Raw genomic sequence first — 15236 nt, 5'->3', positions numbered from 1 at the left:
ACGGGTGCAGAAAATATCATTGATAACGATGGGAGATGGTAATGGGTGTAGAAAATATCATTGATAAAGATGGGAGATGTTAATGGGTGTAGAAAATATTATTGATAACAATGGGAGATGGTAACGGGTGCAGAAAACATTATTGATAAAGATGGGAGATGGTAACGGGTGTAGAAAACATTATTGATAACGATGGGAGATTGTAATGGGTGCAGAAAACATTATTGATAACAATGGGAGATGGTAATGGGTGTAGAAAACATTATTGATAACGATGGGAGATGGTAATGGGTGCAGAAAATATTATTGATAACGATGGGAGATTGTAATAGGTGTAGAAAATATTGTTGCGGATCTGCCGCCGGCCTTCTCCCCTTACCCAGGGGGGATTAGTCCCCTTGTCTTTGACTGGCCTGGTGGGACCCGGGACCTATGACGTCACTCCCGGACAGCACGATATAGGGTATTAGGACTAAAGTTCGCTATTACCTAATTACTCGTGCTGCCCTGAAAGAAGAAAATAAGCCCCGCACGAACCACGCGTGTTGAGACGTTGAGCGGTGCGTACATGCGATCCGTGCCGTTTAGATGGTGAACCCGGTTCTAGCGGTCTTATTCGTACCACGCTTAGTCAATGGATAAATCACAAAAGCAGTCGAATTGGAAAAAGGAAGAACAAGGTTTATTTCCTCTATACAATGATTCCAGAAAAAGGGGACACAGTGCAGCCTTAAAACAGTCTTACTTCATACCCAGGACAAACGGGCCCGTCTCACACATACACATTCACACGGGGCTCGCAGCTGCAGGATGATGGTCCGCGTCCAAGGATGGCTCCTGTGCAGCTCGCTGTGGTCTCCGGCTCATCCCGTGCAGATGGTAAGAGGAGAAGGCAGGAGCTCTCCGCGTGTCGTCTTGTATGCACAAGGTTATTACGGGGTGAACGGTAGGGTGTGGGCTCTGGCGGTTGGGGGTTATCACTGGCGGATATTACCGCGTTTACTCGCGTGGCTGAAGTAGGCGCTATTCGCCACCGGCACATCTGGCTGCAGCCGTGTACTCAACGCCTCTTCTTCCTCTCCTCTGGCGCGTACATTATACTGCGAGTTTACAGTTCAAAGCCTCCGCTTATCGCACGAATTTCTCTCCACACAAGTCCTCGGGTAGCAAGTCCTCTCTCTCTCCTCTGCGAGTCCTTTCACCAAGCCCTCTCCCAACGAGTCATGTTCAAGGGCTTTGTGTAGCGACTTATATAGGCATGCCCCGTGAACCTTCTAGAACTCACCAGACGCGCCTCTCCACGCCCTCTCATGCCATGCCGCTAGAGCCCTGGTTAGCTGGTGGCTCTTACCGTCATCGCCTCTGACGCTCCGCCTTGACGCCACCCCCACCCTACCTCGCGCTCCTCCTTCTCAGGCCTACCTCGTGTTACTCAACTAGTGAGCGAGCAAAGGGCAGCAAATGCTGCGGGCAACCAAAGCATAACAACGGAGCGGCAGCCAAATGGGGCGCGGGATCAATTATGCCCATAGAGGTGGAATTGGAGGGTGGACACAAAAATGAGCAGGACCTAATCTCATGTCTTTACACAATGCAGATATTAATAGGGGAAATGGCCTATACTTACACATACTATGACATAACTAATACTATAAGGGGGCCTACGTGTTGCTCGTGGACTAACTATGGGGGGCAACCCTTTAACCTTTAATGATCAATATGTGCAAAGCTCAAAACCGTAGCAATATTATTGATAACGATGGGACATCACCTGGGGTGGTTTTCTTCTGTCAGATTGAAGCACTGGTGGGAAGAGTGTAATTGAAGAGACTGAGGAAGGCAGTTGTACAAATGAAAGAAGAAAGGAACAAAGGACGAAGGGCCATTGACATGGATTTTGGGAGGATCACACAGGGAAAACACATGCAATGTGGAGAAACTGATGAGAAAGGGACGAATGTAGGATTGGAGATACGAACGTGCAAAGGGAAAAGAAGACTGGATGGGAGGTCGTTGAGAAGTAGTGGATAGGTAGTTGAGAGGTAGTGGAGTGGTAGTGGAGAGATAGTGGATAGGTCGATGAGAGGTCGTTGAGAGGTAGTTGAGATGTGGTGGAGAGGTAGTGGATAGGTCGTGGAGAGGTAGGGGAGAGGTAGTTGAGAAGTAGTGGAGAGGTAGTGGATCGGTCGTTGAGAGGTAGGGGAGAGGTCGTGGAGAGGTAGGGGAGAGGTCGTTGAGAAGTAGTGGAGAGGTAGTGGATAGGTCGTTGAGAGGTAGTTGACAGGGAGTGGATAGGTCGTTGAGAGGTAGTGGATAGGTCGTGGATAGGTCGTGGAGAGGTGGTGGATAGGTCGTTGAGAGGTGGTGGATAGGTCGTTGAGAGATAGTGGATAGGTCGTGGAGAGGTAGGGGAGATGTAGTTGAGAAGTAGTGGAGAGGTAGTGGAGAGCTGGTTGAGAGTTAGTTGAGAGGTAGTTGTGTAAAACAGAGAGCACAAAGCAGTCTGTGATGAGAGAGAGCAGAAATGCCTGTGCTGTGGCTTTTTGTGGGAGATGCTAGACAGTAGACATGTTGACAATTTTGGATTCCACAGGGTAAAGGTGAGACAGGTATGAAGTAGAGCTGCCAGGCCACATTAGCAGTAATCCATTGAGTTATGGTCAAAAGCCATTTGGGCTGTGAGAAACCAGACTTACTCAAGAAGTACTCCCCACCATGGAGAAGCGATATGTCGGCCATTTTTGATATATATATATATATACAGTTGTAGCGGTTACCTTATTGGGACATAATGCACGGGCCAGTGGTGCTTTTGATGGTGTGGTGTGGCGTGGCGTGCGCGCGGTTGTTGGAGCCACGCCCTCTGAAGAGGGTTTTGGCGCGATAAAAACTATGAGTTCCGGTCGCGGGGGGAGTGTTGTTGTAATAAAGGAGCTTTGAACAGCAAAGAAATGGCCTCGTCCTCTCGTCATCCGCAACTCCTACACAGTATGGATTTTCTTTTCTGTACAGGAGAGGTGATGGCTTGTGAGACTGAGCCAGGTGCTTTGTTTCATTGTGTAAATATACAGGTGGGTTCATTTGCTGACCCTTCCGGAGAGAAAGGGTGAGAAAATGCGACCTGCGTGGATTGCGTGACGTGTTCCACACGTGTGAGACGAGCATCTGATCCTTGTAGATCGGTAAATAAGAGAGAGACAGAGATGCTGATGCTGCTGTTTTGCCCCTGAGATGCACTATGGTGGACAGTATAATGTGGAGTCGTGTGCATTGTTTAATTTGTCTGATACAACAACAACAACAACAGGCATTTTAAGGCCATTTTCCCTGCAGGAGCGGGGGTTAGCCTTGCGGTCCCCATGACAATCTTCTCCATCTTGCCCTATTTTCTGCATCTCTTCTTGTTAACCCCCTCGCCCGCATTTCTTCTTCGGCCATCTTTAGCCAAGTCTTTCTCGGTCTTCCCCGTCCTCTACTTCCTTCTACATTCATTTCCATCACTCTTCTCAACCAGTCACTTTCATCCTTCCTCAACACATGACCAAACCATCTCAACCTGTTCCTCTTCACAGCATCAATCACAGGCTCTATTCCCATCATCTTTCGCAATTCATCATTTGGCTTCCTCTCTCCCAACGATACTCCACACATCCACCGAACCATTCGCATTTCCACCCTTTCCAGCCTTCGTTGCTGCTCTACGTTCATTACCCATGTCTCGCTCCCATAAATCATAACACTTCTCACACATGCAGCATACACCTTTCCCTTCAGCTTCAACGACACTCCCCTCCTCATCAGCACGCCACTCAGTTCCCGAAACTTTTTCCATGCACATCTGACTCCAGCAACTGTTGCCGAGTCTGATCCACCTTCTCCATTCAGCATGTCTCCGAGGTAGCAAAATGTTTTCACACCTTCCAGCTTCACGCCGTCTCCAAGATCCAACTCAACATTTCCTCCATCTGCAGCTCCCTCTGTGCACACCTTACACTTGAATGTAGCTGCCACACTGGTTAATGACCCTCTCAGACCACTACATTTTTGATGAACCCACTCAGCGCACATTGTACATTGAATGGAGTTCACTCCGACACCCTTCCTACACACAGCACAGGACCACTTCCCAGTTCTTTCCACCTCACCACATGCTTTACCACTTGCCATCACCTTCGTCTTTCCGATATTCACCTTCAGACCTTTTGTCTCCATACATTCCTTCCACTTGTTCATCTTTTCCTTCAGTCCATCCATACTTTCCGCAATCAACACCAGATCATCTGCATACAACAACTCCCATGGTAAACCCTCCTTTACGTTCTGAGCCAGCACCTCCATCACAGCTACAAATAGTAGTGGACTTAGTACCGACCCCTGATGCACTCCCACCTGCACCTCAAACTCACCACTGTTCCCGTCCTTCGTCCTTACAGCTGTGCGCGCTCTTTCGTACATTGCCATCACTACTCTGATCAACCATTCCTCCACTCCTAACTTCCTCAATGCCCATGTCAATACTTCGCGTGGAACCCGATCGAATGCTTTCTCCAGATCAACAAACCCAAGAAACAAATTCTTCCTCTTCTCCATGTACTTCTCCTGCAACTGCCTCACAATAAAGAGCGCGTCTGTCGTTCCTCTTCCTGGCATAAATCCAAACTGCATTTCGTCTATCTTCACTTTCTTCCTTATCCTCCTCTCCAACACCCTTTCCAATACCTTCATTCCATGCTCCAATAACTTTATCGCTCGGTACGAGCCACACTCCAGAGGGTCACCTTTCCCCTTGTATAGAGGGACGAGGGTACTCAGTTCCCAATTCACTGGAATGCGGCCTTCTTTCACCACCAGATTACAGATCTCTGTCATTCTCTTCACACCCCAACTTCCTGCTGCCTTCAACATATCTCCCACAACTCCCGTCGGCCCTCCTAATTTGTCTGATGTCTGATGCAGTTTAATTTGTCTGATGCAGTTTTCAAAGACAAATTATTCTGATGAAATTGTTTGAATACATTTGGTTTATTCTTTGGCAATGATTCATTCCTTCAGGTGCTGTGATTACCAAGATGGTCTTGCTTTGCTGCTGCAGTTCATGGCACAAGGCCTCGAGCCGTGCTCGGCTAGAAACCATCCTCTGCAGCTCGATCGTGAGTTGAGTACATTCTGCGCTCAGCACCTTGAGCCTGTGGTGTGCCGTATGCTCCCTCTGCAGCTGTGCGGGGGACGGGACGACAGGGACATTTATTCCCTTTGAATCATACAAAGTTTGTGCAGATAGCAGTGACAACAAATCCAGAGCTATCATGATGCAACGAAGAAGATTATGCAGAGTGAAAGGACCGACACGCGTTCTACAGACAAGGCCAATGATGTACACATGGACTCTTGCAAAAACAACTCGCTTGTACTTGTACTGAGACTGCTGTAGGCCTCCACTTTTACCCTTGAGTTGCTGTGGAATGAGAGTAAAAGTCCAGTCTCACCAGTTGTACATGTTGGGTAGACAGGGCAATCAGTTGTTCTTCTGGTGATCCAAGCTTTTCCAGACTCTGATGCAGTTCTCGAAGAAGTTTTCCTGATGGCACAAGATAAAAATGTCAATCTATAAAAACAATTGTGTGTGTGTGTGTGTCAGTGTGTGTGTGTCAGTGTGTGTGTGTCAGTGTGTGTGTGTCAGTGTGTGTGTGTCAGTGTGTGTGTGTCAGTGTGTGTGTGTCAGTGTGTGTGTGTGTCAGTGTGTGTGTGTCAGTGTGTGTGTGTGTGTGTGTGTGTGTGTGTGTCAATGTGTGTGTGTGTCAATGTGTGAGTGTGTGTGTGTGTGTGTCAATGTGTGAGTGTGTGTGTGTGTGTGTGTGTGTGTGTGTGTGTGTGTGTGTGTGTGTGTGTGTGTGTGTGTGTGTGTGTGTGTGTGTGTGTGTGTGTGTGTGTGTGTGTGTGTGTGTTTGTGTGTGTGTGTTCTTCAAACAACAGTTTATTTACATTTGGCAACAAGATACTCCAGCAGACAAGTGGGCATACACATGGGTTCAGATCCCAAGAGACTCCAGCAGATAGTGGGCATACCCATGGGTTCAGATCCCAAAATACTCCAGCAGACATTGGGCATACCCATGGGTTCAGATCCCAAGAGACTCCAGCAGATAGTGGGCATACCCCTGGGTTCAGATCCCAAGAGACTCCAGCAGACAGTGGGCATACCCATGGGTTCAGATCCCAAGATACTCCAGCAGACAGTGGGCATCTATCTATAATTCCAGTAATCTCTGTGTGTATGTATGTATGTATGTATGTATGTATGTTTGTCTGTGACCGCTGTTTCTCGACAACCACGGGTCCGATATACTTGAAACTTGCCAGGTATATTGCTGGGGACCCGAGGATGTGCCTTTTCAAGGTTTCATATTAATCGGACAAGTAGTTACCGAGCTATGTCCAAAAAACGATTCAACCAATCAGAGAGCAGCGAGCTATCACGTGTGCCGAACGTGCCGAACAGACTCTGCCTCGGACGGCACATTTGAGAGCGTATTCATTTATTTCACGTTGGCAAACTATGTTGCCGCTATGTTGGCGTTAAACTATGTTTTAAAACTAATTAAAACTAATTTGCGATTCTTTCGCTTTCCTGCGCGTTTGTGCACGCTATGGCGATTTCTTTACCAAACTCCGCAAGCCGTTCGCTTTGGACCAAACCATTTCATGTAAATAGAGGGGGGGGGGATTGTCACCGTACTCGCAAGCCGTTCGCTTTGGACCAAACCATTTCATGTAAATAGAGGGGGGGGATATAATTTTAGATATAGATATAGTACGGGCATGCCCTAGTATCCCAAAATACTCCAGCAGACAGTGGGCATACCCATGGGTTCAGATCCCAAAATACTCCAACAGAAAGTGGGCATACCCATGGGTTCAGATCCCAAAATACTCCAGCAGACATTGGGCATACCCATGGGTTCAGATCCCAAAATACTCCAGCAGATAGTGGGCATACCCATGGGTTCAGATCCCAATATACTCCAGCAGACAGTGGGCATACCCATGGGTTCAGATCTCAAGATACTCCAGCAGACAGTGGGCACACCCATGGGTTCAGATCCCAAGATACTCCAGCAGACGGTGGGCATACCCATGGGTTCAGATCCCAAGATACTCCAGCAGACAGTGGGGATACCCATGGGTTCAGATCCCAAGATACTCCCACAGACAGTGGGAATACCCATGGGTTCAGATCCCAAGATACTCCAGCAGACAGTGGGCATACCCATGGGTTCAGATCCCAAAATACTCCAGCAGACAGTGGGCATACCCATGGGTTCAGATCCCAAGATACTCCAGCAGACAGTGGGCATACCCGTGGGTTCAGATCCCAAGATACTCCAGCAGACAGTGGGCATACCCATGGGTTCAGATCCCAAGATACTCCAGCAGACAGTGGGCATACCCATGGGTTCAGATCCCAAGATACTCCTGCAGACAGTGGGCATACCCATGGGTTCAGATCCCAAAATACTGCAGCAGACAGTGGGCATACCCATGGGTTCAGATCCCAAAATACTCCAACAGACAGTGGGCATACCCATGGGTTCAGATCCCAAGATACTCCAGCAGACAGTGGGCATACCCATGGGTTCAGATCCCAAGATACTCCAGCAGACAGTGGGCATACCCATGGGTTCAGATCCCAAGATACTCCAGCAGACAGTGGGCATACCCATGGATTCAGATCCCAAGATACTCCAGCAGACAGTGGGCATACCCATGGGTTCAGATCCCAAGATACTCCAGCAGACAGTGGGCATACCCATGGGTTCAGATCCCAAGATACTGCAGCAGACAGTGGGCATACCCATGGGTTCAGATCCCAAAATACTCCAACAGACAGTGGGCATACCCATGGGTTCAGATCCCAAGATACTCCAGCAGACAGTGGGCATACCCATGGGTTCAGATCCCAAGATACTCCAGCAGACAGTGGGCATACCCATGGGTTCAGATCCCAAGATACTCCAGCAGACAGTGGGCATACCCATGGATTCAGATCCCAAGATACTCCAGCAGACAGTGGGCATACCCATGGGTTCAGATCCCAAGATACTCCAGCAGACAGTGGGCATACCCATGGGTTCAGATCCCAAGATACTCCAACAGACAGTGGGCATACCCATGGGTTCAGATCCCAAGATACTCCAGCAGACAGTGGGCATACCCATGGGTTCAGATCCCAAGATACTCCAGCAGACAGTGGGCATACCCATGGGTTCAGATCCCAAAATACTCCAACAGAAAGTGGGCATACCCATGGGTTCAGATCCCAAGATACTCCAGCAGACAGTGGGCATACCCATGGGTTCAGATCCCAAGATACTCCAGCAGACAGTGGGCATACCCATGGGTTCAGATCCGGCCCCTTTCTTTGCAAATTTTTTCCTGCACATGTACGAGTTTGATTGGGTCCAGAACATGTGCAGGAATAAATTAACAACTGCACGAAGATGCGGAAACATCTTCAGGTTCATTGATGATTCGTTGACAATTAACCGTTTCAGTTCAGATGACGTCCAGTGCAGTGACCCACGAAAAAGTTTTATGTACGGATGACGTTTTTACACGTCATCGACTATACCTATAAATAGATCGTCAGTACGTGGTTGCATTCCTGTAGCAAAATGCCAAATTAATCCCGTACCGGGGGTATTTTTATCGAATAAAAATCCCGTACTCAAAGGGTTAATGATGGATTTATATTTAAGCAGCTTCATGTTGATATGTATCCAAAAAAACTTGAATTAAAAAAGGAAAACCAAACTTCCACTTCAGTTTCCTTTTTGGAATTACAAATTGATATCCATAATAATAAATTTTACACCAAATTATTTGATAAACGAGATGCATTTCCATTCCACATTGTCCGAATGCCTTTCTTAATAATAATAATAATAATAATAATAATAATAATAATAATAATACATTTATTTTAAAAAGCGCTTTTCAAGAAGCCCAAAGGTGCTTTGACAGAGTACAAAAAACAAGTGCAAAAAGACAAAAATCAATAGGTAAATAATCAAAGCAAAAGGAGGGAGAAGGAGAAGAGATAGTCAGGGGTTAAATGCTGTGGGTTGAATGTTGATTGCAGTGTTGAACAGGTGGGTCTTTAGTGATGTTTTGAATGTGGTGAGTGAGGAGGAGTCTCTGATGGTGTGAGGTAGTGAGTTCCAGAGGGTGGGAGCAGCAATGGAGAAGGCCCTGTCCCCCCAGGATCTGAATTTGGTCCGGATGGGGAGGGGGGGGGGGGGGCAGGAGGTTGGTTCCAGCAAGAGCAGAGGTTGCGGGTGGGAGTGTGTCTGGAGAGGAGGTCAGTCAGGTAGGATGGGGCCAGGTTATGGAGGGCTTTGTAGGTCAAGAGGAGGATTTTGTACTGGATTCTCTGGGGGATGGGGAGCCAGTGAAGCTTATAAAGGACGGGGGTGATGTGGTCACGGGTCCGGGAATGGGTGAGTAGACGGGCAGCGGAGTTCTGAATGTATTGGAGTTTATTGGTGATTATTGAGGGTGAACCATAGAAGAGGCTGTTGCAGTAGTCCAGACGGGAGGTGATGAAGGCGTGGATGAGGGTTTCTGCAGCCGTGGAGGAGAGGGATGGACGAAGACGGGCGATGTTTTTCAGGTGAAAGAAGGCTGTCTTTGTGATCTGTTTAGTGTATTTGTCGAAGGAGAGGGTTTGGTCAAAGATGATGCCAAGATTCCGGATGTGAGGGGAGGTGGATACTGGGATACCGTCGATGTTGAGGGCAAAGTTATGGGTGGATTTGGTGAGCGTTTTTGGGCCTATGATGATTATTTCACATTTATCATAGTTAAGTTTGAGGAAGTTGATTTGAAGCCAGGATTTTATTTCAGTGATGCAGTTTGTCAGGATAGAGTGGGTGGCGGTGGAGATGGACTTGGTGGAGATGAAAAGCTGGATGTCATCGGCGAAGCAGTGGAATTGGAGACCATGACGGCGGATTAAGTGACCAAGGGGGGACAGGTACAGGATGAAGAGGAGGGGGCCAATAACTGAACCTTGGGGGACACCTTGGGGGAGGGGAGCAGTGGGGGATTTGCAGTTATTGATGGAGATGAACTGGCATCTGTCAGAGAGGTATGATTTGATCCAAGAGAGGGCAGTGCCGGTAATGTTAAAGGTGGTTTCAAGTCGGGCGAGGAGGATGGTGTGATTGATGGTGTCAAAGGTGGCGCTGAGGTCGAGGAGGATGAGAATGTTGAGGTTGCCGGCGTCAGAGGAGAGGAGAAGGTCGTTGGTGATTTTGAGGAGAGCAGTTTCAGTACTGTGGTTGGAGCGGAAATCCGGATTGGAATGTTTCATACAGGTTATTGGCAGAGAGGTGATGTTTGAGTTGAGTGGCTACAGTGCGTTCCAAAACTTTTGACAGTAAGGGTAGGTTGGAGATGGGTCTGAAGTTGTTTAGGGTGTCAGGGTTTAGTCCAGGTTTTTTCAGAATGGGGGTAACAGCAGCAATTTTGAGGGATGGTGGGACGATGCCTGTGGACAGGGAGGAGTTTATTGTCGCAGTGATAAGTGGAGAGAGAGCATGAAGGGAGGCCTTGACAAAGCTGGAGGGGATGGGGTCAAGAGTGCAGGTGGCAATTTTTATTCCTATGAGGAGTTCAGAGAGGTCAGTAGGGGAGACTGGGGAGAACTGAGACAGGGGTTGGCAGGATAAGGGGGGCAGGTGGTTTGAGGGGAGGGGGTGCGGTGGTGGTTAAGCTGTTGTCGATGTTGTCAATTTTGCTTTGGAAGAATGAAAGGAAGGAGATGCAGTTTTCTACTGTGAATGACTGGGTGGTGGTGTTCAGGGGGCTGAGGAGTTTGTTTATTGTAGAGAAGAGTGCTTTTGGGTTTCCAGAGCCAGAGTGGATAATTTGAGAGTAGTAGGCGGAGCGGGCGCGGGAGAGGGCACGTAACAATATATATATATATATTGTCACGGTTTTTAGAACCTTCACGTTGTAAATTTAGTAGTAAATTTCCTGTGTACATTTCCCCTTAATTGGCTGTTAATTGAAATGAGCACCTCAGATGCAAACCTTCGACAGCAACATTCCTAAAAAGCTATTTTATGGTACGGTTGCAGGTGAAATAATTAGGACTATGAGAGCAACCACACACACCTCTGAACTGGTCAATAGCTTACAACAACTAGTCAGACGTATGTTAGCACAGGGAGCTACAGTTGGTAGATTAAAACAAGTTTTCTTTAAAATCACAAAACGACACCAAATCGAATTAGTAAAATACAATACGAATAGTAAAAATATTATTCATGAGATCTTCATGTAAATACAGAACAATATAAGAATTAAATATACTACAAATCAATGTTGCTCGGGATCAGTGGTTGCTAGGATACGGCAGCATGCAAAAAACCAGATCGTGAGATCTTGCCGGGGAGGTCACGGTTTTTCGAAGCTGTCCACGCTCTTCACGCATGCTTGAAGTTAAGTAATTGTTCACAATTGTATTTTTGTCGAAACTGTATTTATCTCACGTGTGTGTACCTATAGTGTTTCCCGAGGAAGATTCTCGGTGTTAATCTTTCATACCTGTACAAGAAATTGTCGGTTATTTTGTGCCGCGTAATTTGCGGCCTAGTTCTCTAAGCTTCCTACCTTGAGGCTTTGTTTTCTCTCAGCGGTTGATTGTGGTCCATCTACTCTCGTTTTCTCAGTTTTTACCCGGTCCTTTCACCCCATACTTCCTTGGTTAAAATCTTAACAAAAAAAAAACAAACAAAAAAAACATTTCCCTCTGTTATTTTCGTTCGTTCGTTCTTCGACCACATTTTCACCCCAATTTCACCCCCGTTTTCACCCCATTCCCCAGATAGTTTTCACTGTTCAATTTAAAGATGTTTGAACTTTCCCCTGAAGTGCTGTATTCTGTCGTATATTATAACACTTTTTACTTCTTCTTTTTCTTTAAAAGGTTGCTTTCGACTTGCTCACCAAATCTATTCATTCCAAAAAAAAAAATTCCATCTCTTACAGTTCCTCCTTTCTACATTCCCTAGACTCACCTACACTCCACCCCTCTCCAGCGTCCTTAAACGTATCTCTGACCCGAGGGTAACAAGAAACTCATTTTGCAATAAATGTTCGTTTCCCATTAATGGTACACTTTCTAAAATCCAAACCAACCCCTCCCCTCCAAATCTTCCCCATCACCCATCCCTTTCAAATCTCCCCCCTCAGCCCTCCCCTCCTAGACTCCCCCACACCATCCCCTCCTAAACTCCCCCCCCAACCCCTCCCCTCCAAATCTCCCCTACCTCCCATCCCTTTCAAATCCTGCCCTTTCCCCTTCCCTCCTAAACCCCCTCCAACCCCCACCTCTCGCCCCTCCCCTTATAATCTCCCCACCCTCATTTTTTCTCCATTTCCCTCCTCTCACCCCTCCTCCTCAAAGCGTCCTCCCTGCTTCTTCCCCCTTCCAACTCTCACCTCCATCTTCCCCCACCTTCTGCATCGCTCTTCCCCCTCCTCAAATAACACCTCACTGTACCTCACCCAATCACCATCAAACCTTTTGTCCGCCCCATCCTTCCCTTTCTCCTAGCTATTCTGAAATCTCTGACACACTTTCAACAGCTCTCCCGACCTCTTCCACATCTTACGCTACCCCTCCCCCCCCTGTTCTGTATCCGATGCTCCCCCTTCCCTCTTCATTAACGGTATGGACCTCAAACATCCGGGGCCTTCGCTCAAACTTGACTGATCTTTCCATTCATGTTGCTTCTGACAAACCAGACTTGATCTGCTTAACAGAAACTTTCCTCCTTCAGGATGTCTCTGATTCCTTAATATCTCTCCCGGATTACTCCCTCCTCCGGTATGATAGACCTGAGCTTTGTCCTCGAGGTGGGGTTGCTATTTTTATAAAAAAAACTCTCTTCCTCACTCGCCCTGCACTGCCCTATCTCCACCTCATCCCCAGGAATACCTATGGCTACGGCTTCCCCTTCGTTCCCACCTCTTGTTCATATGTGTGTTGTGCCGTCCACCAAACAGTGATGACTCCATCTACATCTCGCTGTCTGATAATATGGACCAACATCTATCTACTCATCCCAAGTCTCTCTTCCTCATATGTGGTGATTTCAATTGTCACCATGCCGGCTGGGTGTGGGTACCTCTCACACCAGCCGTGGATCCTCAGCAAAGGACTTCTGCGACTCACTGGGACTGACACAATCTGTGAATTTCCCATCCCGGATCTCAGACAACGGAGCATCTTCTCTTCAAGATATGGTTATGACTAACTTCCCAGCCATCAATCATCTGGACTGGTCTCCTATCTCTACTGCCTCTGACATCAACTCATCCTGGGAATTCTTTCAAAGTAAATTGCTCTCTCTCTCATGCACAGATTTATCCCATATCTTCAGTTGTCATACTCTTCCTCCCATCCATGGTTCACGGAATCTTGTGGTGATGCAGTTGCCCAGAAACAACTTGCTTTCGTCTCCTCGAAAGCAAATCCAACGGAAGGAAATCTCATTTCCTTTCACAAAGCCAGAAACAAATGTGTGTCCACCCTCAGAAGAGCCAGGAAACAATATCTCTCCTCTCTCAGGACAGAACTCTCTTATCTGTCTCCCTCTTCCAAATCCTGGTGTTGTTTGGTCAAATCTCTTTCTGGTGTTTGCTCCCCTTCAATCCCCTCCCTTACCTTAAACGGCTACACAGCTGACTCCGCTCGTGAAAAAGCTGAAAGCCTCAACTCTGTGTTTGCCTCTAAATCTTGTGTCCCAAACCCATCCCTCTCTGTACCCACTGTACCTAGTCGTACCCAGCTGCTCCTGGACTCTGTGTCCTTTTCTCCTCACAAGGTGGATAAGTTTCTGTCAACCCTCGACTCTGATTCTGCAACTGGACCTGACGGCATCAGCCCACGGGCCCTAAAATCCTGCCTGTTCTGCCGCTCTTTCACTCCCTCTCTCTTTTCTCTTCACCCTCTCCTTTGCTCAAGGTCATCTGCCATCAGCTTCGAAATCAGCCAACATCACCGCTTTACAAAAAAAATGTGCAAAAACAGATCCTTGCAACTACAGACCAATCAGCCTTCTCCCAATTATGAGGAAAGTCATGGAATCCATCATTGCTTCGGATATGAAATCTTTCCTCTTCTCCAATGGCTTGATCTCTGACCATCAATTTGGTTTCAGACCAGATCACTCTACTCTGGACATGCTGCTTCTGCTGTCTCAACAATGGATGGAGGTCCTCAATGCCAAACAGGAAATTAGAGCTGTCTCCCTTGACATATCATGTGCCTTCGATACAGTCTGGCACCCAGCTCTGCTCACCAAACTCTCCTCCTATGGTATCCAGGGAAATCTCCACGCATGGTTTGCGGACTTCCTCTCTGGTCGTCGTCAACGTGTGGCCCTGAATGGGTTTCTCTCATCTCCCCTTCCTGTTCAGGCTGGTGTTCCCCAAGGCAGTGTTCTGGGCCATGTGCTTTTTCTCGTCTTCATCAATTATCTCTCTGATTCTCTTGAAAATCCTCTCTACCTCTTAGCTGATGACTCCACTCTCTGCCGCTTCATTCCTCATCCCTCAGATCGGCAGTCTGCAGCCTCCTCACTCTCTGCAGACCTGGACAAAATCACAGACTGGTCAAACAAGTGGAACATGTCTTTCAATCCTGACAAATCTCACACTCTTACTATGTCTCTCCGAAAAGACTGCCTGGCCAACCCTCCCATCTACTTTCTGAACAATCCTCTCCAAGAAGTTCTGTCACTCAAGCTTTTGGGTCTCACTATCTGCCATGATCTTTCCTGGGAAAACCACATTTCCAATCTGGCCTCCAAAGCCAGTCACCGACTAGGCATCCTCCGTCGTGCGAAGAAGTCCTTCCTTGGCACACCTGAGCTCCTCACCACATACAAGGCTCCCATCCGCAGCTCAATGGAATACTGTTCTCCCCTCTGCGCCGGTGCTCCTGCCTCACACCTCGCTCGGCTTCACGCTGTTGAAACCAATGCTTTCAGAATCATTCAAATCTCCTGCGATGAAGCTAACTCCGAGAGCCTTTCACTTACTCACCGCAGGCAGGTTGGTGGTCTTTCTGTCTTCTATCGACTCCTCTCCGGCCTTGCTCCCCCATCTCTCTCTGGGCTGTGTCCCCCAAATATTCCTACAGGTCGCACAGGATCTGCCAGCAA

At 47.7% G+C, this 15236-nt stretch overlaps 1 protein-coding gene across 1 annotated transcript in view; it reads right to left on the bottom strand.

The window, feature by feature from the left end:
* Nucleotides 1–15236, bottom strand: part of LOC137427254 (uncharacterized) — a 143245-nt gene that overhangs the window by 74792 nt on the left and 53217 nt on the right. Inside the window, exons 3-4 of the mRNA XM_068116612.2 lie at nucleotides 5487–5578; nucleotides 5066–5215 (exon numbers count right to left, since the gene is read on the bottom strand). Coding sequence (XP_067972713.2) covers nucleotides 5066–5215; nucleotides 5487–5578 — 242 coding nt within the window. The remainder of the gene's footprint in view (nucleotides 1–5065; nucleotides 5216–5486; nucleotides 5579–15236) is intronic.

This window comes from Myxine glutinosa, chromosome 5 (assembly GCF_964187855.1).
Source record: "Myxine glutinosa chromosome 5, kmMyxGlut1.1, whole genome shotgun sequence".
In the NCBI taxonomy this organism is placed as follows: Eukaryota; Metazoa; Chordata; class Myxini; order Myxiniformes; family Myxinidae; genus Myxine; species Myxine glutinosa.
The sequence above is the reverse complement of the archived record's forward strand: the minus strand, read 5'-3'. Positions and strand labels throughout refer to the sequence as shown.